This window comes from Dermochelys coriacea, chromosome 2 (assembly GCF_009764565.3).
Source record: "Dermochelys coriacea isolate rDerCor1 chromosome 2, rDerCor1.pri.v4, whole genome shotgun sequence".
NCBI lineage: Eukaryota > Metazoa > Chordata > Testudines > Dermochelyidae > Dermochelys > Dermochelys coriacea.
The window spans coordinates 229,301,409-229,327,715 of NC_050069.1; the positions used below are offsets into that span (position 1 = coordinate 229,301,409).

The 26,307-nt window shown below is 49.6% G+C and overlaps 2 protein-coding genes across 9 annotated transcripts in view; one reads left to right on the forward strand and one right to left on the reverse strand.

Moving 5' to 3' along the window:
- Nucleotides 1-6,927: 6,927 nt before the first annotated feature.
- RPP38 (ribonuclease P/MRP subunit p38) lies at nucleotides 6,928-22,485 on the forward strand. 6 transcript variants are annotated; one of them, XM_038389793.2, is made up of 3 exons: nucleotides 6,949-7,072; nucleotides 15,446-15,528; nucleotides 17,528-22,485. In XM_038389793.2, exon 3 carries the CDS (start codon nucleotides 17,560-17,562, stop codon nucleotides 18,409-18,411), a length of 852 nt encoding a protein of 283 aa, XP_038245721.1. In that variant the 5' UTR covers nucleotides 6,949-7,072; nucleotides 15,446-15,528; nucleotides 17,528-17,559; the 3' UTR covers nucleotides 18,412-22,485. The 6 variants fall into 6 exon arrangements, with proteins under 6 accessions (XP_038245719.1, XP_038245721.1, XP_038245717.1 ...); XM_043509384.1 differs by having other exon boundaries at nucleotides 6,971-7,103; nucleotides 15,445-15,528; nucleotides 17,528-19,847; XM_038389790.2 differs by having other exon boundaries at nucleotides 7,054-7,115; nucleotides 17,528-19,847.
- NMT2 (N-myristoyltransferase 2) overlaps nucleotides 18,787-26,307 on the reverse strand; it is a 58,817-nt gene continuing 51,296 nt past the window's right edge. For 2 of the 3 annotated variants that reach the window (XM_043509381.1, XM_038389786.2), the window contains exons 11-12: nucleotides 22,852-22,989; nucleotides 18,787-22,678 (exon numbers count right to left, since the gene is read on the reverse strand). In XM_043509381.1, the coding sequence (XP_043365316.1) occupies nucleotides 22,658-22,678; nucleotides 22,852-22,989 (159 nt within the window). In that variant the 3' untranslated portion in view covers nucleotides 18,787-22,657. Of the gene's footprint in view, nucleotides 22,679-22,851; nucleotides 22,990-26,307 lie in introns of those variants that run through there. The other variant, XM_043509382.1, reaches the window with a different exon arrangement.

Consider the following 26,307-nt stretch of genomic DNA (forward strand, 5'->3'; position numbering starts at 1 on the left):
CCAGATTTTGTAAGCCACAAATACGTCAAAATTATGCACATAGCTCCAATTTACTTATGTCTTACTTGTGACTGGCCTATGAATAGAACATAAGAATGTAAGAACAGCCATACTGGGTCAGACCAAAGGTCCAGTATTCTGTCCTCTGACAGTGGCCTATGGCCGGGGCCCCAAAGGGAATGAACAGACAGGTTATCATCAAGTGATCCATGCCGTCACCCAATCCCAGCTTCTGGCAAACAGAGACTAGGGACACCATTCCTGCCCATCCTGGCTAATAGCCATTGAGGGACTTCTTGTTGATTTTAGCTTACCCTGTTTATATGTCTGCAATGTATATGTCATAGCTACTAACTGAAATGTGATTATTATATGGATTGAAGCTACGTTTGCACTTACATAACTGTTTTCTTCTGTGAACAATACTCAGGAAAATCTTTTGAGGAAAAAATTGCAAAATGTTTTTCCATATATGAAGAGTAGCAGCCGTGTTAGTCTGTATTCGCAAAAAGAAAAGGAGTACGTGTGGCACCTTAGAGACTAACAAATTTATTAGAGCATAAGCTTTCGTGAGCTACAGCTCACTTCATCGGATGCATCCGATGAAGTGAGCTGTAGCTCACGAAAGCTTATGCTCTAATAAATTTGTTAGTCTCTAAGGTGCCACACGTACTCCTTTTCTTTTTGCATATATGAAGAGTAACACATATCCTGAAGGAAAGAATAAAGCAGGCAGACTGAACCTGCATCGATTTGCTGTCAACTTTTCTTTGGAAGGCAAGGAATATTTTTTTTTCATATAATACAGATACATTACACTGGAATCTTCAGTATATAAATGATGGTCCTAATGTCCCAACACTGGAGTGTTAACTTTACCTTCAATGGGACCGGGATTAGGATCACTGGTTTTATTCAAATTTTCCAGAAAATCTCCTTTGCTACCTATGTAGGTGGTGCAACAAACGAATTTGTCAGTTATATGAGAAATTAGTATAAATTATAAATGTTACCAAAAACCCCTATGATTTTGCTTCGTTTCTCAAGTAGGTTATCCAGGGTATCCTGCAAGCAGCGACAACAATCACTATATGTTCACTGAGTAATGATTTCTACTTTTAAAAAAAAAATCAACATCTAGTTCTAACCATACACTGAAATTCCCCTCCTTGTACTCAAGGCATTCTGACTCTTACAGTATACAGATAACTTTGATATGCATATGCCTTATAATTAATCAATGGCTTGGCAAATAACTGGTAATACCTTAAGTGCAACACTTGATTTCATCATCACGTCTCCCTCAGTGCCATCAACGTTAGGTGCTGAAAGCAGATCAGAGGAAAACATTGAAATGGAAATTGCTGTGGGTGACACTGAAAAAACCCCACTCTCAGAAGAGATTGGAAAAATGGGTGGTGATGTATCTCACAAGTCTCATGACAGCACAGTGATAAGCATGGAGGTCACACCAATGGAAGAAGAGTGCATAGAAGAAGTTGAAAGCAATGATCCAAGTGATGTTGATGACATGCTTATGGAGGATGGGGAAGACAAAGAACGGTTTCTGAAAGGTAATTGGTTACCACACCTTTTTAAAAAAAAAACAAAAACAAAATAGTTTGTTAACATACTTCCATTTTTGAAATGTTAAAGGTTTCATGTAAAAAGTGGCAGCATTCACAACAGTAAAACAGAGAAAAAAGAAACTGTATTACCAGGCATGTAAAATGTGTTACTTTTTTTTCTAGTCAAATTTGTAATGACTCCCAAACACAAAAAAAGACTGGAGCCTAAAGTGAGAAAAATTGAATTGTATGGCTCTTTATTTCGTCGCCTGAAACCAAGAGGATGGCTGAGTGATGAGGTACATTTAAGTAGCAGAAAACATGGATGGTGACTGGATTGATTCATCAAATATTGTTTAAATTGTACCCATTCTTTCATCATGTGTTGTAGGCTATTGATGAGTATTTGAGCTGTGTGGTCAAGAAAGCAGGTGAAAAGACAGGCCACTTATTATGATGGTACATGAAAGTATCAATTATATCAGTAAGTAAACCATCCGATGAATATGTGGTACAACATATTTAAGTCCGAATAGCCTTGAAATGTCAATATAAACCTGTAACTGCAACATTTCACTGTATTTGCTGCTGCCAAACATGTACTGAAACATATTTTGAGGTGTATAACTGACCCAATCCTTGACATATTGAGGGCCACATTAGTTTTGCTATATAGTTCAGAGGGGCCATGATTTAAACACAAGTATGTGCACAGGTTAGTCAGTTTTTAAAGCAAGAAAGACAGAGCACATGAACTCTTAAAAAAATATAAAGGGTGTGTAATCCATCTTACATATCTTATTTGTAACACTAAGGATCCCTTTTATGTATGTATATATGAACTGCATTGTGTTCTTTATGTGCCAGAATGATTAATCCATTAAAAACTTGCTTGACTGTCAATAGGTACAAGCGGTCTCGTCAGCAGTTTCCACTGTCATTCTGGCAGGCAGAGCAACACAAACGAAAGTGAAGAGGTAAATGCTAACAAGCTTTCATACCCAACATGGGCAAAGCACATTTTCATTCTGTCAGTTAAAAACAGTGTGAAACAGCAAATACAATGCTATGTTTGGTGGAAAATGAGTAATATTAATCATGTAATGACATTGGGAAATACAGTATAATCTACATTGCATGGTTTGCTTCACTGGCAACTATAACTGCATTTCTACATTTTTTTCCTGATGAACACAGTGTAGATTTCTGCAATGTGATATATTATTGCTTCCTTACAATGTACCAGGTCATTGGGCTATTGTGGTAAGATGTTTTCAATTGTACTTTGGGATTGTGGGCACTAAATGTGGAATTACATAACAGTTTCAAACACAGCTGTGTAGCAGTGATATAATTTCCTGTATTGTGGGTTTTCAGTAAGTTCAATGCACAGAAAGGGAAATGGAATTTTAATGTAACTCTTGACACTTTGAGGACTGGGTTTTAAAAAATAAAATGCTAGTGTGAAGACTATTATGTTGTTAATTTAAATTTGAAGAATACAGTCTATAGATTTGATCAAGGAATTCACAATATGCTTTTCTCTTGTGTGTTAGTGAGACATTACAAATTAATGGAATGTTTTGAGAAATCATATAAAATTGTTGAAATCATATTACCAATAATATTTGTATATGTATTTACCCTTGCAGATAGCATTGATGGATACAAAAGAATTGTTAATAATTAACCCCTTGTGTTGTGAGATGACATATGAAACAAAATTCCTGAGGAATTGGAGGTGATTTTTTAGATACTTATTTTTCCAGTTTACATGTAGTGTTACTGTGAAACTATATTCAATAGATGCAACAATAATGAGGCAAATACATTCCTGATTGCTACCAAGAAAAATGGAAACAGCACGTACTTGTACTGACTATACTTACTAATGGACATTGAGTGAACGTGTGTGATTTGAGCATGGCTAAGTACTTACATAAAAAATAAAATGCTAGTGTGAAGACTATTATGTTGTTAATTTAAATTTGAAGAATACAGTCTATAGATTTGATCAAGGAATTCACAATATGCTTTTCTCTTGTGTGTTAGTGAGACATTACAAATTAATGGAATGTTTTGAGAAATCATATAAAATTGTTGAAATCATCATATTACCAATAATATTTGTATATGTATTTACCCTTGCAGATAGCATTGATGGATACAAAAGAATTGTTAATAATTAACCCCTTGTGTTGTGAGATGACATATGAAACAAAATTCCTGAGGAATTGGAGGTGATTTTTTAGATACTTATTTTTCCAGTTTACATGTAGTGTTACTGTGAAACTATATTCAATAGATGCAACAATAATGAGGCAAATACATTCCTGATTGCTACCAAGAAAAATGGAAACAGCACGTACTTGTACTGACTATACTTACTAATGGACATTGAGTGAACGTGTGTGATTTGAGCATGGCTAAGTACTTCATAGAATGTGGACACAAAACAGTAGATTGTAGCATGAGTGAGACAGTGTTATTAGCAACACAGGACACAGCAAATCAGGTGATATCTAGCATAAGAGTGTGACAATAATATCAAACCAAGTGTATATATATGAGCATTAAGACGTTGCAACCATTAATTAAATAGAGAAAGAAAGGATTACTAAACATGTTCAGAAACTGTAAGAAAAAGCAAAAACCCATTTATACAATCAGCTATTGTACTTCCTACAAATTTCATATCCTTCATCTCCCGAGTAACTGGAAAATCCGCAAAGTGTTGGAGAACTAAAATTGTTGAACACAAGAGACAAACTGATGGCTACAATTGCAGACCACTCATCTTAAAGGTAATGAATTCCAAATTGTCATTCTCGTTTGTTACTTATGTGTAATTATGATGTATTTTCTGAAGAGAAGTTTGCAGAAACATATTTGCAGCATAAAGACATCAGTACTGTGGAAACCACACAAGAAGCTATGACTTTGTCCCATATACTATGGGTTCATTATACGTGAAGATAACAGGAAGAGTGTTACACAGAATTGTATCAGAAACACACACCATATGTTGGAGCAGATAAGCAAGCAGAATATGCTTGTTTGTAGTAAAAAGAACAAAAGTCACAGCCCAGCATCTAGCCAGTTGAATACAGATCCAATGCAATAACCTGCCTAAGGATCAGGATTCTTGTAATAATTCCACAGCAGTAAACATTTTTACCAATGCTGATAGTCAAATCTTAGGTAATGCTTTATGTGGAAGGAATAGCATTTTATAAATTTTATCAGTGAATAGAAATTATGTGTAGCATTATTAATCCTGTGATTTCATTTTCTCATCTGTTACTTGTAAGAGGTGTTCAGAGTAGCAGCCGTGTTAGTCTGTATTCGCAAAAAAGAAAAGGAGTACTTGTGGCACCTTAGAGACTAACAAATTTATTTGAGCATAAGCTTTCGTGAGCTACAGCTCACTTCATCGGATGCATTCGGTGGAAAATACAGTGGGGAGATTTATATACACACACACAGAGAACATGAAACAATGGGTTTTATCATACAGACTGTAAGGAGAGTTTTAGAGTAGCAGCCGTGTTAGTCTGTATTCGCAAAAAGAAAAGGAGCATTTGTGGCACCTTAGAGACTAACAAATTTATTTGAGCATAAACTTTCGTGAGTTACAGCTCACTTCATCGGATACATTTGGTGGAAAATACAGAGGGGAGATTGTGTGTGTATGTGTATGTGTGTATATCAATCTCCCCTCTGTATTTTCCACCAAATGCATCCGATGAAGTGAGCTGTAGCTCACGAAAGCTTATGCTCAAATAAATTTGTTAGTCTCTAAGGTGCCACAAGTACTCCTTTTCTTTTTGTAAGGAGAGTGATCACTTAAGATGAGCTATTACCAGCAGGAAGGAGGGGGGGAAAGGAGGAAAACCTTCTGTGGTGATAATCAAGGTGGGCCATTTCCAGCAGTTAACAAGAACATCTGAAGAACAGTGGGGGATAGGGTGGGGGGGAGAAATGAAGTGAGCTGTAGCTCACGAAAGCTTATGCTCTAATAAATTTGTTAGTCTCTAAGGTGCCACAAGTACTCCTTTTCTTTATGGGGAAACAGTTTTATTTTGTGTAATGACCCATCCACTCCCAGTCTATATTCAAGCCTAAGTTAATTGTATCCAGTTTGCAAATTAATTCCAATTCAGCAGTCTCTCGTTGGAGTCTGTTTTTGAAGTTTTTTTGTTGAAGGATAGCCACTCTTAGGTCTGTAATCGAGTGACCAGAGAGATTGAAGTGTTCTCCAACTGGTTTTTGAATGTTATAATTCTTGACATCTGATTTGTGTCCATTTATTCTTTTAGACAGAGACTGTCCAGTCTGACCAATGTACATGGCCGAGGGGCATTGCTGTGTAAGAGGTGGGCACATATGCCCTGAAATCCAGATGGAACAAATGAAGAAAAAAATAACTGATGAGAAAGCATAAGTGCAAAAAGTGTGCATAGCTTACAAAACATTTACAGGTTTCAGAGTAGCAGCCGTGTTAGTCTGTATTCGCAAAAAGAAAAGGAGTACTTGTGGCACCTTAGAGACTAACCAATTTATTAGAGCATAAGCTTTCGTGAGCTACAGCTCACTTCATCGGATGCACGAAAGCTTATGCTCTAATAAATTGGTTAGTCTCTAAGGTGCCACAAGTCCTCCTGTTCTTTTTGCGAAAACATTTACATTGTGTTATGGTTTTCAAAAATATTTTTGTTTTTCCTGAAATAACGCAGCTGGAATATAAATGAGTAACAGAGAAGTTAAATTTTACTGTTCATTTCAGTACAGACAAAAAGGGGTTCATAACTCTGTATCTAGACGTACGTTTAGATGCTTGCTTTTGAAAACATCTTGGAACAAACCGCGACCCGTGCCTGTTCCTACGCCAGCTTCAGATAACAACAAAGTTTTAAAAATGTTTAAAAATCCCTCTCTCCACGTGTGCCCATACAGCGGACACAATGAGACGATCAAAAGGCACAGGTGTCACAGCACCGCGCTACGGGGAAACCGCTTCCCTGCGGATTGCCACTGCGCGGCGCACGGAGCTGTACACGGCGCCATCGCTGTCCGCAGGAAATGTTACGTTCTACAGACTGGGCGGGGGCTGCCGTTGGCGCCCCTTGGGAAACTGGGCAAAGGGCTACAGGGGTTGAGGTAGCGCCTGGAAGACCCGGAGCAGAAGATGCGGAAGGTCCAGGGGCAGCAAATCGTGACACCCCCACGCCTCGGACGTCGCTACCCCGGGCCCGGAGGAGGCCAAAGGCGCCCCGAGCCCGGGGGCGGCGACACGCGCGTTAGACGCGCCCACCAACGGAGCGAGAGGGCGGGGCCGGCCGGGGCCTGGCTGCGTATCGGCGCGCGCGGCGCGGCCGCTCGTGCAGCGCCCCCTGGCGGCACGTTGCGGGCGCACCGCGGCCTGGCGCCGGCGAATCTCGCGGCGGTGTCGCTGCCGAGAGGCCCGGCGCGGCCCTAGGAGGCTGGATCAGGCAGCGGTTGAGGCACGTGACTGGGGCCGGCGGTTGGTCCGAGCCTGAGGAGGGGGTGAGGACCCCGTGCGAGGGGGGTGGGGGAGGAGGGATTAGGGTGCAGTTCTGGCTCATGACGAAGGGGGGGGAGGGTTCCCGCCCCCCTGCGGGCTAGAGGGAGCTTGGGAGGTTCTGGCTCCGGTGGGGGCGGGAGTTTGGGGGAGAGGGATTGCGGCTCAGGAGGGGGCGGGGGGTTGGGGGAGAGGGATTGCATCTCAGGAGGGGGTGGGGGGTTCTGGGTCCGGTGGGGCGGAGTTTGGGGGAGAGGGATTGTGGCTCAGGAGTGGGTGGGGGGTTCTGGGTCAGGGGGGCGGGAGTTTGGGGGAGAGGGATTGCGGCTCAGGAGGGGGCGGGGGGCTCTGGGTCAGGGGGGCGGGAGTTTGGGGGAGAGGGATTGCGGCTCAGGAGGGGGCGGGGGGTTCTGGGTCCGGTGGGGCGGAGTTTGGGGGAGAGGGATTGTGGCTCAGGAGTGGGTGGGGGGTTCTGGGTCAGGGGGGCGGGAGTTTGGGGGAGAGGGATTGCGGCTCAGGAGGGGGCGGGGGGTTCTGGGTCCGGTGGGGCGGAGTTTGGGGGAGAGGGATTGTGGCTCAGGAGGGGGCGGGGGGTTCTGGGTCAGGGGGGCGGGAGTTTGGGGGAGAGGGATTGCGGCTCAGGAGGGGGCGGGGGGCTCTGGGTCAGGGGGGCGGGAGTTTGGGGGAGAGGGATTGCGGCTCAGAAGGGGGCGGGGGGTTGGGGGAGAGGGATTGCGGCTCAGGAGGGGGTGGGGGGCTCTGGGTCCGGGGGGGCGGGAGTTTTGGGGAGAGGGATTGCGGCTCAGGAGGGGGCGGGGGGTTGGGGGAGAGGGATTGCGGCTCAGGAGGGGGTGGGGGGTTCTGGGTCCGGTGGGGCGGAGTTTGGGGGAGAGGGATTGTGGCTCAGGAGGGGGCGGGGGGTTCTGGGTCAGGGGGGCGGGAGTTTGGGGGAGAGGGATTGCGGCTCAGGAGGGGGCGGGGGGTTGGGGGAGAGGGATTGCGGCTCAGGAGGGGGCGGGGGGTTCTGGGTCCGGTGGGGCGGAGTTTGGGGGAGAGGGATTGTGGCTCAGGAGGGGGCGGGGGGTTCTGGGTCAGGGGGGCGGGAGTTTGGGGGAGAGGGATTGCGGCTCAGGAGGGGGCGGGGGGGCTCTGGGTCAGGGGGGCGGGAGTTTGGGGGAGAGGGATTGCGGCTCAGGAGGGGGCGGGGGGTTCTGGGTCCGGTGGGGCGGAGTTTGGGGGAGAGGGATTGTGGCTCAGGAGTGGGTGGGGGGTTCTGGGTCAGGGGGGCGGGAGTTTGGGGGAGAGGGATTGCGGCTCAGGAGGGGGCAGGGGGTTCTGGGTCCGGTGGGGCGGAGTTTGGGGGAGAGGGATTGTGGCTCAGGAGGGGGCGGGGGGTTCTGGGTCAGGGGGGCGGGAGTTTGGGGGAGAGGGATTGCGGCTCAGGAGGGGGCGGGGGGCTCTGGGTCAGGGGGGCGGGAGTTTGGGGGAGAGGGATTGCGGCTCAGAAGGGGGCGGGGGGTTGGGGGAGAGGGATTGCGGCTCAGGAGGGGGTGGGGGGCTCTGGGTCCGGGGGGGCGGGAGTTTTGGGGAGAGGGATTGCGGCTCAGGAGGGGGCGGGGGGTTGGGGGAGAGGGATTGCGGCTCAGGAGGGGGCGGGGGGTTCTGGGTCCGGTGGGGCGGAGTTTGGGGGAGAGGGATTGTGGCTCAGGAGGGGGCGGGGGGTTCTGGGTCAGGGGGGCGGGAGTTTGGGGGAGAGGGATTGCGGCTCAGGAGGGGGCGGGGGGTTGGGGGAGAGGGATTGCGGCTCAGGAGGGGGCGGGGGGTTCTGGGTCCGGTGGGGCGGAGTTTGGGGGAGAGGGATTGTGGCTCAGGAGGGGGCGGGGGGTTCTGGGTCAGGGGGGCGGGAGTTTGGGGGAGAGGGATTGCGGCTCAGGAGGGGGCGGGAGTTTGGGGGAGAGGGATTGCGGCTCAGAAGGGGGCGGGGGGTTGGGGGAGAGGGATTGCGGCTCAGGAGGGGGTGGGGGGCTCTGGGTCCGGGGGGGCGGGAGTTTTGGGGAGAGGGATTGCGGCTCAGGAGGGGGCGGGGGGTTGGGGGAGAGGGATTGCGGCTCAGGAGGGGGCGGGGGGTTCTGGGTCAGGGGGGCGGGAGTTTGGGGGAGAGGGATTGCGGCTCAGGAGGGGGCGGGGGGGTTCTGGGTCAGGGGGGCGGGAGTTTGGGGGAGAGGGATTGCGGCTCAGGAGGGGGCGGGGGGCTCTGGGTCAGGGGGGCGGGGGGTTGGGGGAGAGGGATTGCGGCTCAGGAGGGGGTGGGGGGCTCTGGGTCCGGGGGGGGCGGGAGTTTGGGGGAGAGGGATTGCGGCTCAGGAGGGGGCGGGGGGTTCTGGGTCCGGTGGGGCGGAGTTTGGGGGAGAGGGATTGCGGCTCAGGAGGGGGCGGGGGGTTCTGGCTCCGGTGGGGGGGGCGGGAGTTTGGGGGCGGGGGGTTCTGGGTCCGGTGGGGCGGAGTTTGGGGGAGAGGGATTGTGGCTCAGGAGTGGGTTGGGGGGGCGGGAGTTTGGGGGAGAGGGATTGCGGCTCAGGAGGGGGCGGGGGGAGAGGGATTGCGGCTCAGGAGGGGGTGGGGGGCTCTGGGTCCGGGGGGGGGGCGGGAGTTTGGGGGAGAGGGATTGCGGCTCAGGAGGGGGCGGGGGGTTGGGGGAGAGGGATTGCATCTCAGGAGGGGGTGGGGGGTTCTGGGTCCGGTGGGGCGGAGTTTGGGGGAGAGGGATTGTGGCTCAGGAGGGGGCGGGGGGTTCTGGGTCAGGGGGGCGGGAGTTTGGGGGAGAGGGATTGCGGCTCAGGAGGGGGCGGGGGGTTCTGGGTCCGGTGGGGCGGAGTTTGGGGGAGAGGGATTGTGGCTCAGGAGGGGGCGGGGGGTTCTGGGTCAGGGGGGCGGGAGTTTGGGGGAGAGGGATTGCGGCTCAGGAGGGGGCGGGGGGCTCTGGGTCAGGGGGGCGGGAGTTTGGGGGAGAGGGATTGCGGCTCAGAAGGGGGCGGGGGGTTGGGGGAGAGGGATTGCGGCTCAGGAGGGGGTGGGGGGCTCTGGGTCCGGGGGGGGCGGGAGTTTTGGGGAGAGGGATTGCGGCTCAGGAGGGGGCGGGGGGTTGGGGGAGAGGGATTGCGGCTCAGGAGGGGGCGGGGGGTTCTGGGTCCGGTGGGGCGGAGTTTGGGGGAGAGGGATTGTGGCTCAGGAGGGGGCGGGGGGTTCTGGGTCAGGGGGGCGGGAGTTTGGGGGAGAGGGATTGCGGCTCAGGAGGGGGCGGGGGGTTGGGGGAGAGGGATTGCGGCTCAGGAGGGGGCGGGGGGTTCTGGGTCCGGTGGGGCGGAGTTTGGGGGAGAGGGATTGTGGCTCAGGAGGGGGCGGGGGGTTCTGGGTCAGGGGGGCGGGAGTTTGGGGGAGAGGGATTGCGGCTCAGGAGGGGGCGGGGGCTCTGGGTCAGGGGGGCGGGAGTTTGGGGGAGAGGGATTGCGGCTCAGAAGGGGGCGGGGGGTTGGGGGAGAGGGATTGCGGCTCAGGAGGGGGTGGGGGGCTCTGGGTCCGGGGGGGCGGGAGTTTTGGGGAGAGGGATTGCGGCTCAGGAGGGGGCGGGGGGCTCTGGGTCAGGGGGGCGGGGGGTTGGGGGAGAGGGATTGCGGCTCAGGAGGGGGTGGGGGGCTCTGGGTCCGGGGGGGGCGGGAGTTTGGGGGAGAGGGATTGCGGCTCAGGAGGGGGCGGGGGGTTCTGGGTCCGGTGGGGCGGAGTTTGGGGGAGAGGGATTGCGGCTCAGGAGGGGGCGGGGGGTTCTGGCTCCGGTGGGGGGGCGGGAGTTTGGGGGCGGGGGGTTCTGGGTCCGGTGGGGCGGAGTTTGGGGGAGAGGGATTGTGGCTCAGGAGTGGGTTGGGGGGGGCGGGAGTTTGGGGGAGAGGGATTGCGGCTCAGGAGGGGGCGGGGGGAGAGGGATTGCGGCTCAGGAGGGGGTGGGGGGCTCTGGGTCCGGGGGGGGGGGCGGGAGTTTGGGGGAGAGGGATTGCGGCTCAGGAGGGGGCGGGGGGTTGGGGGAGAGGGATTGCATCTCAGGAGGGGGTGGGGGGTTCTGGGTCCGGTGGGGCGGAGTTTGGGGGAGAGGGATTGTGGCTCAGGAGTGGGTGGGGGGTTCTGGGTCAGGGGGGCGGGAGTTTGGGGGAGAGGGATTGCGGCTCAGGAGGGGGCGGGGGGTTCTGGGTCCGGTGGGGCGGAGTTTGGGGGAGAGGGATTGTGGCTCAGGAGGGGGGGGGGGGTTCTGGGTCAGGGGGGCGGGAGTTTGGGGGAGAGGGATTGCGGCTCAGGAGGGGGCGGGGGGCTCTGGGTCAGGGGGGCGGGAGTTTGGGGGAGAGGGATTGCGGCTCAGAAGGGGGCGGGGGGTTGGGGGAGAGGGATTGCGGCTCAGGAGGGGGTGGGGGGCTCTGGGTCCGGGGGGGGGGCGGGAGTTTTGGGGAGAGGGATTGCGGCTCAGGAGGGGGCGGGGGGTTGGGGGAGAGGGATTGCGGCTCAGGAGGGGGCGGGGGGTTCTGGGTCCGGTGGGGCGGAGTTTGGGGGAGAGGGATTGTGGCTCAGGAGGGGGCGGGGGGTTCTGGGTCAGGGGGGCGGGAGTTTGGGGGAGAGGGATTGCGGCTCAGGAGGGGGCGGGGGGTTGGGGGAGAGGGATTGCGGCTCAGGAGGGGGCGGGGGGTTCTGGGTCCGGTGGGGCGGAGTTTGGGGGAGAGGGATTGTGGCTCAGGAGGGGGCGGGGGGTTCTGGGTCAGGGGGGCGGGAGTTTGGGGGAGAGGGATTGCGGCTCAGGAGGGGGCGGGGGGCTCTGGGTCAGGGGGGCGGGAGTTTGGGGGAGAGGGATTGCGGCTCAGAAGGGGGCGGGGGGTTGGGGGAGAGGGATTGCGGCTCAGGAGGGGGTGGGGGGCTCTGGGTCCGGGGGGGCGGGAGTTTTGGGGAGAGGGATTGCGGCTCAGGAGGGGGCGGGGGGTTGGGGGAGAGGGATTGCGGCTCAGGAGGGGGCGGGGGGTTCTGGGTCAGGGGGGCGGGAGTTTGGGGGAGAGGGATTGCGGCTCAGGAGGGGGCGGGGGGTTCTGGGTCAGGGGGGCGGGAGTTTGGGGGAGAGGGATTGCGGCTCAGGAGGGGGCGGGGGGCTCTGGGTCAGGGGGGCGGGGGGTTGGGGGAGAGGGATTGCGGCTCAGGAGGGGGTGGGGGGCTCTGGGTCCGGGGGGGGCGGGAGTTTGGGGGAGAGGGATTGCGGCTCAGGAGGGGGCGGGGGGTTCTGGGTCCGGTGGGGCGGAGTTTGGGGGAGAGGGATTGCGGCTCAGGAGGGGGGCGGGGGGTTCTGGCTCCGGTGGGGGGGCGGGAGTTTGGGGGCGGGGGGTTCTGGGTCCGGTGGGGCGGAGTTTGGGGGAGAGGGATTGTGGCTCAGGAGTGGGTTGGGGGGGCGGGAGTTTGGGGGAGAGGGATTGCGGCTCAGGAGGGGGCGGGGGGAGAGGGATTGCGGCTCAGGAGGGGGTGGGGGGCTCTGGGTCCGGGGGGGGGGGCGGGAGTTTGGGGGAGAGGGATTGCGGCTCAGGAGGGGGCGGGGGGTTGGGGGAGAGGGATTGCATCTCAGGAGGGGGTGGGGGGTTCTGGGTCCGGTGGGGCGGAGTTTGGGGGAGAGGGATTGTGGCTCAGGAGTGGGTGGGGGGTTCTGGGTCAGGGGGGCGGGAGTTTGGGGGAGAGGGATTGCGGCTCAGGAGGGGGCGGGGGGTTCTGGGTCCGGTGGGGCGGAGTTTGGGGGAGAGGGATTGTGGCTCAGGAGGGGGCGGGGGGTTCTGGGTCAGGGGGGCGGGAGTTTGGGGGAGAGGGATTGCGGCTCAGGAGGGGGCGGGGGGCTCTGGGTCAGGGGGGCGGGAGTTTGGGGGAGAGGGATTGCGGCTCAGAAGGGGGCGGGGGGTGGGGGGAGAGGGATTGCGGCTCAGGAGGGGGTGGGGGGCTCTGGGTCCGGGGGGGCGGGAGTTTTGGGGAGAGGGATTGCGGCTCAGGAGGGGGCGGGGGGTTGGGGGAGAGGGATTGCGGCTCAGGAGGGGGCGGGGGGTTCTGGGTCCGGTGGGGCGGAGTTTTGGGGAGAGGGATTGTGGCTCAGGAGGGGGCGGGGGGTTCTGGGTCAGGGGGGCGGGAGTTTGGGGGAGAGGGATTGCGGCTCAGGAGGGGGCGGGGGGTTGGGGGAGAGGGATTGCGGCTCAGGAGGGGCGGGGGGTTCTGGGTCCGGTGGGGCGGAGTTTGGGGGAGAGGGATTGTGGCTCAGGAGGGGGCGGGGGGTTCTGGGTCAGGGGGGCGGGAGTTTGGGGGAGAGGGATTGCGGCTCAGGAGGGGGCGGGGGGCTCTGGGTCAGGGGGGGGGGAGTTTGGGGGAGAGGGATTGCGGCTCAGAAGGGGGCGGGGGGTTGGGGGAGAGGGATTGCGGCTCAGGAGGGGGTGGGGGGCTCTGGGTCCGGGGGGGCGGGAGTTTTGGGGAGAGGGATTGCGGCTCAGGAGGGGGCGGGGGGTTGGGGGAGAGGGATTGCGGCTCAGGAGGGGGCGGGGGGTTCTGGGTCCGGTGGGGCGGAGTTTGGGGGAGAGGGATTGTGGCTCAGGAGGGGGCGGGGGGTTCTGGGTCAGGGGGGGCGGGAGTTTGGGGGAGAGGGATTGCGGCTCAGGAGGGGGCGGGGGGCTCTGGGTCCGGGGGGGGCGGGAGTTTGGGGGAGAGGGATTGCGGCTCAGGAGGGGGCGGGGGGTTCTGGCTCCGGTGGGGGGGCGGGAGTTTGGGGGCGGGGGGTTCTGGGTCCGGTGGGGCGGAGTTTGGGGGAGAGGGATTGTGGCTCAGGAGTGGGTTGGGGGGGCGGGAGTTTGGGGGAGAGGGATTGCGGCTCAGGAGGGGGCGGGGGGAGAGGGATTGCGGCTCAGGAGGTGGTGGGGGGCTCTGGATCCGGGGGGGGGCGGGAGTTTGGGGGAGAGGGATTGCGGCTCAGGAGGGGGCGGGGGGTTGGGGGAGAGGGATTGCATCTCAGGAGGGGGTGGGGGGTTCTGGGTCCGGTGGGGCGGAGTTTGGGGGAGAGGGATTGTGGCTCAGGAGTGGGTGGGGGGTTCTGGGTCAGGGGGGCGGGAGTTTGGGGGAGAGGGGTTGCGGCTCAGGAGGGGGCGGGGGGCTCTGGGTCCGGGGGGGCGGGAGTTTGGGGGAGAGGGATTGTGGCTCAGGAGGGGGCGGGGGGTTCTGGGTCCGGTGGGGCGGAGTTTGGGGGAGAGGGATTGTGGCTCAGGAGTGGGTGGGGGGTTCTGGGTCAGGGGGGCGGGAGTTTGGGGGAGAGGGGTTGCGGCTCAGGAGGGGGCGGGGGGCTCTGGGTCCGGGGGGGCGGGAGTTTGGGGGAGAGGGATTGTGGCTCAGGAGGGGGTGGGGGGTTCTGGGTCCGGTGGGGCGGAGTTTGGGGGAGAGGGATAGCGGCTCAGGAGGGGGCGGGGGGTTCTGGTTCCGGTGGGGCGGAGTTTGGGGGAGAGGGATTGCGGCTCAGGAGGGGGCGGGGGGCTCTGGGTCCGGGGGGGCGGGAGTTTGGGGGAGAGGGATTGTGGCTCAGGAGTGGGTGGGGGGTTCTGGGTCAGGGGGGCGGGAGTTTGGGGGAGAGGGATTGCGGCTCAGGAGGGGGCGGGGGGTTCTGGGTCCGGTGGGGCGGAGTTTGGGGGAGAGGGATTGTGGCTCAGGAGTGGGTGGGGGGTTCTGGGTCAGGGGGGCGGGAGTTTGGGGGAGAGGGGTTGCGGCTCAGGAGGGGGCGGGGGGCTCTGGGTCCGGGGGGGCGGGAGTTTGGGGGAGAGGGATTGTGGCTCAGGAGGGGGTGGGGGGTTCTGGGTCCGGTGGGGCGGAGTTTGGGGGAGAGGGATAGCGGCTCAGGAGGGGGCGGGGGGTTCTGGTTCCGGTGGGGCGGAGTTTGGGGGAGAGGGATTGCGGCTCAGGAGGGGGCGGGGGGCTCTGGGTCTGGGGGGGCGGGAGTTTGGGGGAGAGGGATTGCGGCTCAGGAGGGGGTGGGGGGTTCTGGGTCCGGTGGGGCAGAGTTTGGGGGAGAGGGATTGCGGCTCAGGAGGGGGCGGGGGGGTTCTGGGTCTGGTGGGGATAAGTTACGATGAGTTGGGGTTGGGCACCTGCTGCATGGTTCCGGGTCTGTCACTGGAGTTGGATGCTGTTCTTCGTTTCTGAATAGAGAATTGGCAGGTTTTAAACATTAGTCCAATGGGGAGCAGATAAGCAAGGCTAAATGTTGATATTTTGCCCATAATCACAGTTTACCATTATTTCTTAGGTTTGATGTTCTGAAGTATCTACAGGGCTTCAGATATTTACTAGAACATTTGTTGTTTAGAGAACTAAACCTACTAGTCAGAGGTAAATATAAAAGCTATAGGTGATACGTGAGGGTCTCCACCAGATTAGTCCAGGGATATAATTCTAGTCTGTTACTCCGCTATATTCCTCCTTTAGCTATGGCAGTCATCCTGTCTTCCTTTTTTTGTTCACTTATCCAGTGAATAATTTCAGTGCCTACCTCTTCTGCTCAGATCTTTCCAGGGCAGCAAATGTGAAAATGCATTATTACTTACAGCGTCACTGTTGTCAACAAGTTTCTCAGAAATATCTTGCAAAACTAACCAGATACTTGCTAATTTCACTCTACTGCTGTTGCTTATAGCTTTACCTAACAGCAGAAGTGTTGAAGGTGTCTTTCAGCATATGTTATACGTGGTTCATGTTTGTGATGTTACCTTTGCATGCATAAGGGCTGAAAACTGATCTTAAACAATTCTACAAAAATTTAAGACGTAGCCATAACCCGCACATTCCCAAGGAAAGGCTTCCCGCTCACAATGTATTTTTAAGCCCCATTTATGTACACCCTTAAAATATTCATCTTTATAAAATCTAGAATGATCTTAGGACCATGGACCTAATATTAAATGAGACCTGAACAAAAACAAAGCACCTATATTATATAAAATTGTGGTACAAAGTACACATATTGTAGAGAACTCGTAGGAAATTTATTTTTACTGTCATTCTCCCTTAATCTGATTATTTGGGAAGGAGAGAAATCAAATCTCATGGAGCAAAACCCCTTCCACACAATAACATCTGAGCCTGGCTAATCTCTCTTTTCTGTCCTACTTTTTGTGTACTATTCTACTGCTGTCTTCTTTCTTGGTCTTTGTCCAGTATGAAGGGTACGCATATACCATAAGGTCCCTCATTCAAAGTCTTCAGATGAAGAAAATCCAAAAGGTAATTCTCATTTTGCCCCACTCCATCATAGGCTGTCATTTCTCATCTTCTTAGGCTGTTCCCTTGTACACACATTCAGCCTCTCCAGGAGTAGCATATACTTACTTTTCTGTTTTGTAGTTGCTTCAGCCTTTAGGTTTCTCCTTTTATGAGACATCTTACCAATTAATTAGTTTTAAAAAAATTTATCTTCTAAACGCCAATAAACAAGAACAGCTGCTAATGTGAATTACATCGCAAAAGGGGAAAGATTGAGGACTGCTAATCAAAGTAAAGATACTTCATGAATTCAAGAATATAAAATAGTTTGCTATAGTTGAGATAGTATAGGTTCAGAGCATTGTTCTCTTGATGGTGTTTCCAAAATAGAGATGTGCAGCAGTAAAAATTAAATGTATTTGTTTCTTACAACTTCAGCAGTTTACTTTGACTTAATCTGTAGATTAATCTTTAATCTGTAGAACCTCTAGCAGCCTCTGTGCAGTTTCAGATGTATCACTTTTGGCACAAGTCTTGACTTGTTGCTTTTTCATTAATGAATGGAGCAGGTGCTATGTTACCAAGTAATTACTGAAGTCTAATACTACATAAGAACAGCCACACTGGGTCAGACCAAACCATCTAGACCAGTATCCTGTCTTCCGACAGCAACCAATGCCAGGTGCTTCAGAGGCAATGAACAGAACAGCTTCTGGCAATTAGAGACTAGGAACACTTAAAGCATGGAGTTGCATCCCTGACGATCTTGTTCTTTTTTGAACCCGGTTATGATTTTGATCTTCACAGCATGCCCTGGCAATGAGTTCACAGGTTGACTCTGTGTTGTGGAAGAAGTACTTCCTTTTGTTTTAAAGCTGCTGCCTATTAATTTCATTGGGTGATTCCTGAATGTGCTTTTTGTAAAGATTTTTTTAAAAGTGGTACTGAGTTGGTGTGAAACAGGCTCTAAATCTCTTAAAACGTTAGGAAAAGTACTGAGAAGCACAAATCTGTTGCAATAGAAAGAGTTTGGTTATTGCATGCCCAAGAGAGGCACTCTTTAAAGACTGTTCACTTTGGGTATCTTTAAAATATTAACTAGTAGTTTCCTCTTTTCTCTTATTCATAGCTGAAGTGTCAAAACACAGAGAAAGCATCAAGATGTCAGTTACTCAGGCCAGGGGTGGATCAGTCCGTAAAGCAAAGAAAATTACTGTAAAAACATCTTTAAATAACCCATATGATATCAAGTGGAATACCCTAGAAGGAGATGATATGCACTTTATACTCCAGACTTTGGAAGAAAGGATTAAACATATTGGACTTAAAAAGATTGAGACTCGAAGGAGGAAAAAGCGTTCTATTGCAAAAAGGCAAATTAAAGAAAAATGTGATGCTAGTGATTGTAGTGTACTTCCACAGGAGAAGGAAACAGACCATATTCAACAAGAACAAGGATGGACTGACTTAAACATCAGGAATCAGCTTGCTATTGGAATTAATGAGGTTACTAGATCTTTGGAAAAAAATGAACTACTTCTAGTGCTGGTGTGTAAATCTGCAAAACCTACTATGATCACCATGCACCTTATTCAGCTCAGTGCAAGTCGAGCAGTTCCAGCTGGCCAGGTTCCACGTCTTAGTGAAAGCATAGCACCTATGCTTGGCTTAACATCTGTTCTAGCACTGGGTTTTAAAAAGAATTCTGATACTTTTACTGAAGTAGTAGAAGCTATAATTCCACAGATACCTAGCTTGGATGTGCCCTGGATTCACCACAGAAGTGAGCAACGTATGGCGCAGGCATATACTGATCCTTTGGAAATTCAAGATACCGAGCTTATGGAGACCTCAGTGGAGGAGTTCTCCCAAAGCCATAAGTGGAAATGTACTGAAAGTAATAAGTCGGATTCTTCAAATGTAACGTTACAAGCTCTCAGAATTAAAAAGCTTGTTCCAAATCCAAATAAGATACGGAAACCCCCCAAAAATAAAAAAGCTGCTTCAAAATAACTTCGTTTAGTACAGGTCTTTACAGTGGAGTAGAATGATTTTTATGCAGTATTGGAAACTGCCCAATGTAACTAAGTTTAGATGCTTTTAAATGTTATGGCTTCACATGTAAAGCCAATTGACCAACAGAAGATGAACTCAGATTTGTTTTATTCTGACATTAAAGCATGCAATCTATAAAATTGTGCATAAGTATAACCACTTTCTTAAGACATGCTTAATTAGTGTTTAGAGCGCCTGGGCTTAAAAGTATGTGGTATAGTTCTAGAATGTGCACCTGCTATTAATGAAAAGCATCAAGCAAATTCTTTTGTTTTTAGGGAATGAATATACTTGGAACAAAACTCTAAAATTAAATGTAACTATTCAAACAAATGAATATCAAAATTGAAAGTTTATTCAAACAAGTGTCCATGCTGGTATAAACTTTGTTTTTTAAAAGCTGGTCGTCTGTAAGATGTTTCAAGCAAACATCTCTAACTGGTAGGCACACGTACAGGCTCTGTTTTTGAATGTCAATACTCTGCTCTACGAGGTTGGTTTTGGTCAAGAGATGCAAGCTAAGATGGTTTCCAGATATATTTGGTCTCTGATACGCTAAAGGAAAACATTAGTCTTGATCATAATCATGAATAATTAAGTACTTCTGTTGCAGGAAAAATGCATTTTAAAAAAAGACTGCTGTATGCAAACCATGACATTCTCTCACAGGATCCACAAAATACAAAGACGAAGTTAAGTGTTGAAACTATTTCCAATAACTTCAGATATATTTTATGTACTCTTGTATGTAAAATGGCAAGTAAGAATTGTAATCATACAATATCAGGGTTGGAAGGGACCTCAGGAGGTCATCTAGTCCAACCCCCTGCTTAAAGCAGGACCAATCCCCAACTCAATCATCCCAGCCAGGGCTTAAAGTAATAATTCCAAGTAGCTGAAAATGGTATGATACTTAACTCTTGAAGGGAAATGCACTTTAAAAAACTGCCATAGTAAACAGTAGAATTTAATGAGCACACACCGGATATTTTGCAGGAAATTGTGTAAGGATGTTTAGAAGCAGGGAACAGTGAAGCAGCTCAGATGCCAATAAAAAAAGTGTATAACTAATCTCAACAAAATAAAGTAGTTTACTTAGAGCTCACATTTTACTCAAAAGCTACTCCTGTCCTTCAGGAAGAAAGCTAGCAAAAACCTCTTTAAGTGAGCCTGTGTTTATTTTTTTTTAAATAGGGGAGAAACTTCCATGTTCCAGGTCAAAGATTATCTAGGCTGCCTGTATTCTGGATTGCCCTTCTCCCTCCACTCATGTACAAGTTAAGGGAACAAATTAAAAAGGTCAAAAGCAGTGATTCCATCGTAATGAGGCTATCTGAAGGTTAAATGTAGCAGAGGCTTCTAATAGCAAAATGCCCACAGGCCCTTGCCTGGGGGCAGGGGGGAAAGGCAGGTACTAATTTTTAGCCTTGCTCTGTGTTCTTGGGGCTTGTCACTCAGGAAAGTTAAGGTGAATCAACTATATTAAAGCACATTACCACCCTTCCCCCAATAGCTGTTCTCATTCAGGAATAAAATAGCCTTAGTTTCTTGTAGTTTAAGACTGTGTTTCCCAAGCAGTGGGTTGCTATGTCCAGGGTCAGAATAACCCATTGCTGAGCCCAGACTTAGGCTAATATACAGTTTTTCCAGTTTGTTGCAGATGGGAGGCCCCAATATGGTAGGGATGTTGGAGAAAAAACCTGCCCAGCTCTCACCCACAGCAGCAGCTCTTGTCCTGTGGGACTTGGTCCAGTTCCCCATGCTGGGTGTTGCAACTTGATCCTTGTGGTCACAGTGGCACTCAAGTTTCGTGCAGCTACTCTATCATGATAGAGGAGTAGAAGGGCCAAACATGAGTGGCATTGCAATCCTGTGTGCCATGATGCAGTGCCACTCAAATTTACTTGCCTACCCAAGTGGTACTGCACCCCCATTCACTCAAATTTAGCCTGGCCATTCCTCTGTCAAACTTGGGGGGGCATGCAAACCTGAGTGGTGCTGCATCCCCCTGCACCACATTGCAATGCCCACAGCTGGGGCCAACCCTCCTCCTTCTCCCCCAGGACAGGAGCTGCCACTGTGGGGTGAATCCAGGGTGAGCTCAATTCTCCAAACCCTCCCCCCACCTCCTCTGGACCTAGATGGGATATAGGGTTGCAGTGCTGGGGCTGAGGGTAATGGTAGGTCCAAAAAAAGACAAAATGCAGTTTGTGGCTCACATTAATAAGTTCAAGGACCACTGGTTTAATCCTCAATCTTTAGCAGAGAATTAAACTACAGCGGATTAAGGCTGCTTTATTCTTGCATGAGAGCATCTATGTGAGTGGTTAATAGGCTTTAACTTATGTACATCAATGATTTGTCATAACTTTCCAAGATGTGCCTGTGTAGACACCCTTGCGTTCTTCAGGCCAGCAATAGGCCCTCACTGACTCTAAGGTACAAACTATTTTAGCTTTGACATAAGTGGCAATAAAATCCTACTATAGATAATTGGAAGCTAACTATGGGGTGTTGGAATGTACTACCTTTCAAAGTCTAATGTAAACAAGGGCAGTGTGCTTTAACTTGAGCATATATTGAAGCAGACTGCACTGTGTACACTAGAGTAACTGTGTATTAGTATGGGTTAGAACACATTTAGCTAGCGATATACCTTTAAATCACAGTTTAGACAAAGCCTGAGAGCCTGTTACCCCTGTACATATGGGGTAGAGTCCCCTTCCATTATAAAAGAATGACTTTTGTGAAATAAGCTGCCATACAAGACATGTTAAGTCCAGTGATAAAGAGGTACAACTAAATATCTCTATTTACATTGATAATTTCAGACAGCTCCTAAAGTTGAGCAAAATTTGCTCTCACATTTAGAATTATGGGGGTGCTAAAGCCAGGTTTATCCATAAATATTTCACCAAATATTCAAGTAATGTCCAAAATACCTTCACAGCATGTAACCTTCACCAGTATTTGGCACTTTCAGCTAGAACTGTAGATTTTGCTGCTCATGTGACTGTAGCAAACCTAAACTCTAAGAATTGCCATCACAATTTAAGCTATGAGTATGACATTATGGAATGTATACTAAATGCTTCTGGTTGCAGAGCATTCATGAGGAAATAAAAATCAGGTTGTTGCATTTAAGTTAAGGCCAGTACATAGTCTTTCCAGGGGATAAGGAGAAGCATGCATCTCTCTCGTTTACTGGCACTATATACAGGGAAACCTTTTGTTCAAAATTCAGGATAAAAACACTACCAGTAACAATTTATGAATACTTATTTACACAAGATACTTTTTGTTAGAATTACAGACTTCAAAGTAGACAAAGGAATATGTGCAATTTTGCAGAAGCATTGAAAACATTCAAAACTATAAATATTTTGATAGCATTACCAAAATTCTTAGTTTTACACACAGGCTGATGTTGATCTACTGAGGAAAAACTAAGGTTTTGTGCCACAACTATAAATTAAGTACAGTAATTTATAATCATTCTGGCAACATAGGTATCTGCACTGAACAGTGCAATACTATTGAATCAATCCACTGATCTATTGAAGATCAAAGTACAAATCTGTATTTTTATTGATTTGGCAGCATTGCTTATGGAGAAACAAATGCACTAGTCAAACCAGCACATTTTCATACTGCTCCAGTTACAAAAACATCCAAGACTTTCATATTAGCTACAAATGATCATAACTCCATTATTTTACCCCAAATGATGACATCCATGTGAATTTTATAAGCAAAGATACTCCGTTTGGATCCTTCATTCTGTTACACTGACAAACATACACCACCACTTAATAAATAGAAATGCAGCAGTTCATTCACATAATAGCAAGATTTTCGTACCCTAATCCACTACTGCAGTTCAGTTTGTACAAAACAGTCTTTTCTACAGAGTGGAAAAAATACCTTCTTTTTATCAAGGTGCGAGCTAAGCTTTGAAAATTAAATGAATGTGCTTTTATTCTTTTTATGGACAATAAAAGTTTCATGAACTTTTTCCATTCTATCTGAAAATGTGTAAAACGTCAGATATGGATTTCTTCATTATTTTAGTTTTGATGGATTATTTCAATTTCACTGACGTTGTGCTTTTACTCCTCTTGAACAATACTGTTCCAAGACCTGTTACATAGATTAAATCAATCCAAATGACAACTTCAGAGTTCTAGAAACACAAGGGTCCTCCTTATTGTAATACAAGGCCAACCTAAAGGAAGGGGCAAAATGCAGTATTAATGTAAGTATAGCAACAAATATTGGCTTTTTGAACTTAATTATGAATCTTAGATGTTCAATTTAAAAAAATATTTAAAAGTTTTGTCTGTTTAAGTTAATTTATTTTTATTGTTAAGTGTGCACAGAAGCTCTTTCTTCTCTTACCTTTTCGGATTCCATACCAGGACACCGCCAGTTGTATAAATAATACTGCAAGTTCCCATCTCCTATCCCAAACTTGAGTTTTTCCAGGAATGTTTTGTTTTCCATCAAGTCTAGTGCATTGAACACATCAAATCCTTTCTGGAAATATCAAAATGTTTTTGAAATTTTATTTTGATTTTCAAATGATACTTTATATATACACATAATGGGTATAAATGTGTCCAAGAGTCTAACAATTTTCACTAAATAGACATTAGATCTGTCCTGCATTCTGATATGCATGCAGAATAGAAGATTTTCCAATAGGAAGTAATTCTGTCTGCATATCACACAGAGGAATTTAGACTGAAGGTTATATCTCTAGAACAGTGGTTCTTAACCTATTTACCATTGTGGGTCGCACATAGCTCTCTGTGTTACGTGGGCCCCATCCACAACAGAGATTCTCAAATTTCTTTGCACGGAGGCCCCCTTCTGACAACAAAAATTACTACATGACCCCAGCTGGGGACAGAAGCCTGAGCCCCCCTAAGCCTTGCTGCCCTGGGCAGGGGGGCCACAGCATAAGCCCTGCCGCGCCGGGTGGGTGTGAAGCTAAATGGAAGCTGAAGCTTAATAGAAGCCAAAGCTCAGACTTCGGCTTCAGCCCCAGGACCCAGCAAGTTTAACATCAGCCCTGATGACCCCATTAAAATAAGTCTTGACCCACTTTGGGATCCCAACCCACAGTTTGAGAACTGCTGCAATACAGCTACCAAAAAAAAAAAAAAAAAAATTTAGTATTTGTTATATGACAGCAATACAATTCAAATCAATTTAGTACCTTTCATTTCTATACTGGCAAATGTCTACCAAGAGCATTTTAAATTAGCAAAATAAGTCAAAACATTAACTTACAATTAATTTATTGGAGGGGTGGCATGACATGACATGCTGCTGCTGGTGGTGGTGTGGCTGGGCTTGGTGCCTGGAGAGCATGGCTGGGAGCCCTGCCCAGTGTGGGGTGCTCACCCCAGCCAGGGACTGTCCTCCAGGCACCCAGACCCACCACCCAGGGAATACCCCCCATCACCCAACCCTCCTGGGATTGTCCCCCCAGCATCCAGACCCCCCCAACATTGGTCTGGCACACATGTCTGCCCTGCAGAGACAGGTTGCCCTGTCCAGGGCAGAACTGCACCCCAGGGACTGCCCCCTCCAGCATCCAGTCCCCCACCCAGAGACTCCCACACCAGCATCTTCTTTCAGCCCTCAACCCCTCCATCCAGGGACTGTGCCTATCTAGCCTCTCATCCAAGGACTGCCACTGGTCCACACACCTACAGTCTGTCCCCCATACACTGGCTGCACCCGCCTTCCCATACCCAAGCCCCCTGCAACTCCTCCCTAAGGCCCTAATACCCAGAACCCCACTTCCTGTGCCCACTGGTCTCCTACCTTGGTTACACATAGCTTAGCCATGCAGCCTGCCCTGCCTGCCTGCCTGCCACTGCCGTCCTAGTGCCAGGGAGCCAGCTCCAGCCAGCATCACTGGACCTATGGGTGGGGGGAGGGGCGGGGCACTGAGCACCCTGGTTTCCTGCTGATGCTGCTAGGCCTGATCCTGTGCAGCCCCATTTTTGCACCCCCCTGCTGGCTCTGTGCCTGGGGCATGTGCTCCTGCCATAGTTAGAGCTCTGAGAATGTCACAACATGGGCCACAGCTGTGTGCTGATTGGTCTTCAAGTGGCCCACGGGGTGAGAACCACTGCTCTAGGAGGTAGGACACCGTCAGGTGACATTCCAGGGTAAAACATCAAAATAATCCTAATGCAGTTTCAATGTTATAGGTTTGTTTCTTTGCACAATAGTCAAAATTGATCTTTGTTTTTAGTCTATATTAAACTGCATTTGAGCAGGCACAGTACTAGCTGCTATAATTGAGGCTGCATAAACATATCAATCCTAACCTGTTTTCAGTGTCATTTATATATTTTATATTTTCAGGATTTAATTTGTTCAAGTTTGGTCCCTTCCTAAAAGTGATGTAAGAATTTGATCTCCGTCTCTGTCTTCATTGCATGTGCGCCTCTCTTGCTCATTTGGCCTCTGCCAACTGTCCCCTCCCTCCCTTCCCCAAATCCATTGCCATTACAGAAGTCTCTTTACCATCAAGATGCCACAGAAACTGGAGTAGTCTTGAATTTCTACTGTAAAACTGGTCTTTACACATCCCCATCCACCCGATTTCCTTCCACTCTTCGTTAAACTGACTCATTATTATTTGTATTACTGTAGTGCCTAGGAGCCATAGTCTTTAATTAGGCTCTGATATTCCAATTTGTCACACACTTGCTGCACTTTTGTCGTGCTCCACTGAATTCACTGGGGCTCCCCTCTGTGTGAGTGGAGCACACCATTAGGCACAACTGTAATACAGCTTATTAGTAACAGCAACAACAATGTTCAGCTGTTTGAGCAAGAAAAGACTGAAGCCTCCCCACCCCCCAAAAAACATTTTCCCATTATAAAGAAAATGATTAAAAAAACAAAACAAAAAACAGATTAATGCTGGAATAGCAGGAAGCATAAAGCTGAAATTTGGCATGCAAACAGACTTCTGCCATAATAAGTACCTTTAAATATTTTGGTGAAAATATTTTTGTTTTGACCAAGTTATTGCCCCTTTAAAACACACACACACACACACACACACACACACACCCCATATGTACATTTTGCACAGATTTCTCACTACATTATGCTACTAAAGAAGTTCTTGCCATGCATACATGTCCAAGTTAGATGTGTTAGATGTGAAAAAATGTACAGGAAGTAGACAAAAAAAGAGGCAAGGCCTCTGCATCAGGGAAAGTAAAAGCTGAACTACTTCAAAATTAGCAGTAGAGAGCTTTTCTCCTGCAGAAATTTCATCAGAACTAAGTGAAAAGAACATTAAAGCTTCACAGTTAAGCACTCAAAAGTCAGGAAATGACTAAATTAAATCTGCACATACAACCTTAACTCTACACCCTACACTGTAATCTAATTATCACATCATTTCACAAGATATAGAATTTTCTTTAAAATTTTACACATGTAGCAACTTGTAATTCTTCATTCTTGAATATGTAAACCATTTTTATTAGAATTATGTATAGCCCAGTATATTTTTGTTGATTTAAGCCACTGACTTCAATAGAAGCTGAAAAGTGCTCTGTACCTCTGAAAACGTCTGGCCACTTGCTTAAACATAGATTTAGGTATTTAACTTTACACATCCAAGTTTGAAACTCCTGGTCTATATGAATATATGTATTTAGAACAATTCATATTAAAACCACTGTTAAATGAACACAGAACTTACAATTTTGAAAGTCTCATGCCATTTAATAAAGAACTGCACTTCCTGTACCATAAATTACTGACAAAAGGACAGCTTCCTGTTTTCCTTTTATTTAAGAGTGATTTTTGTTT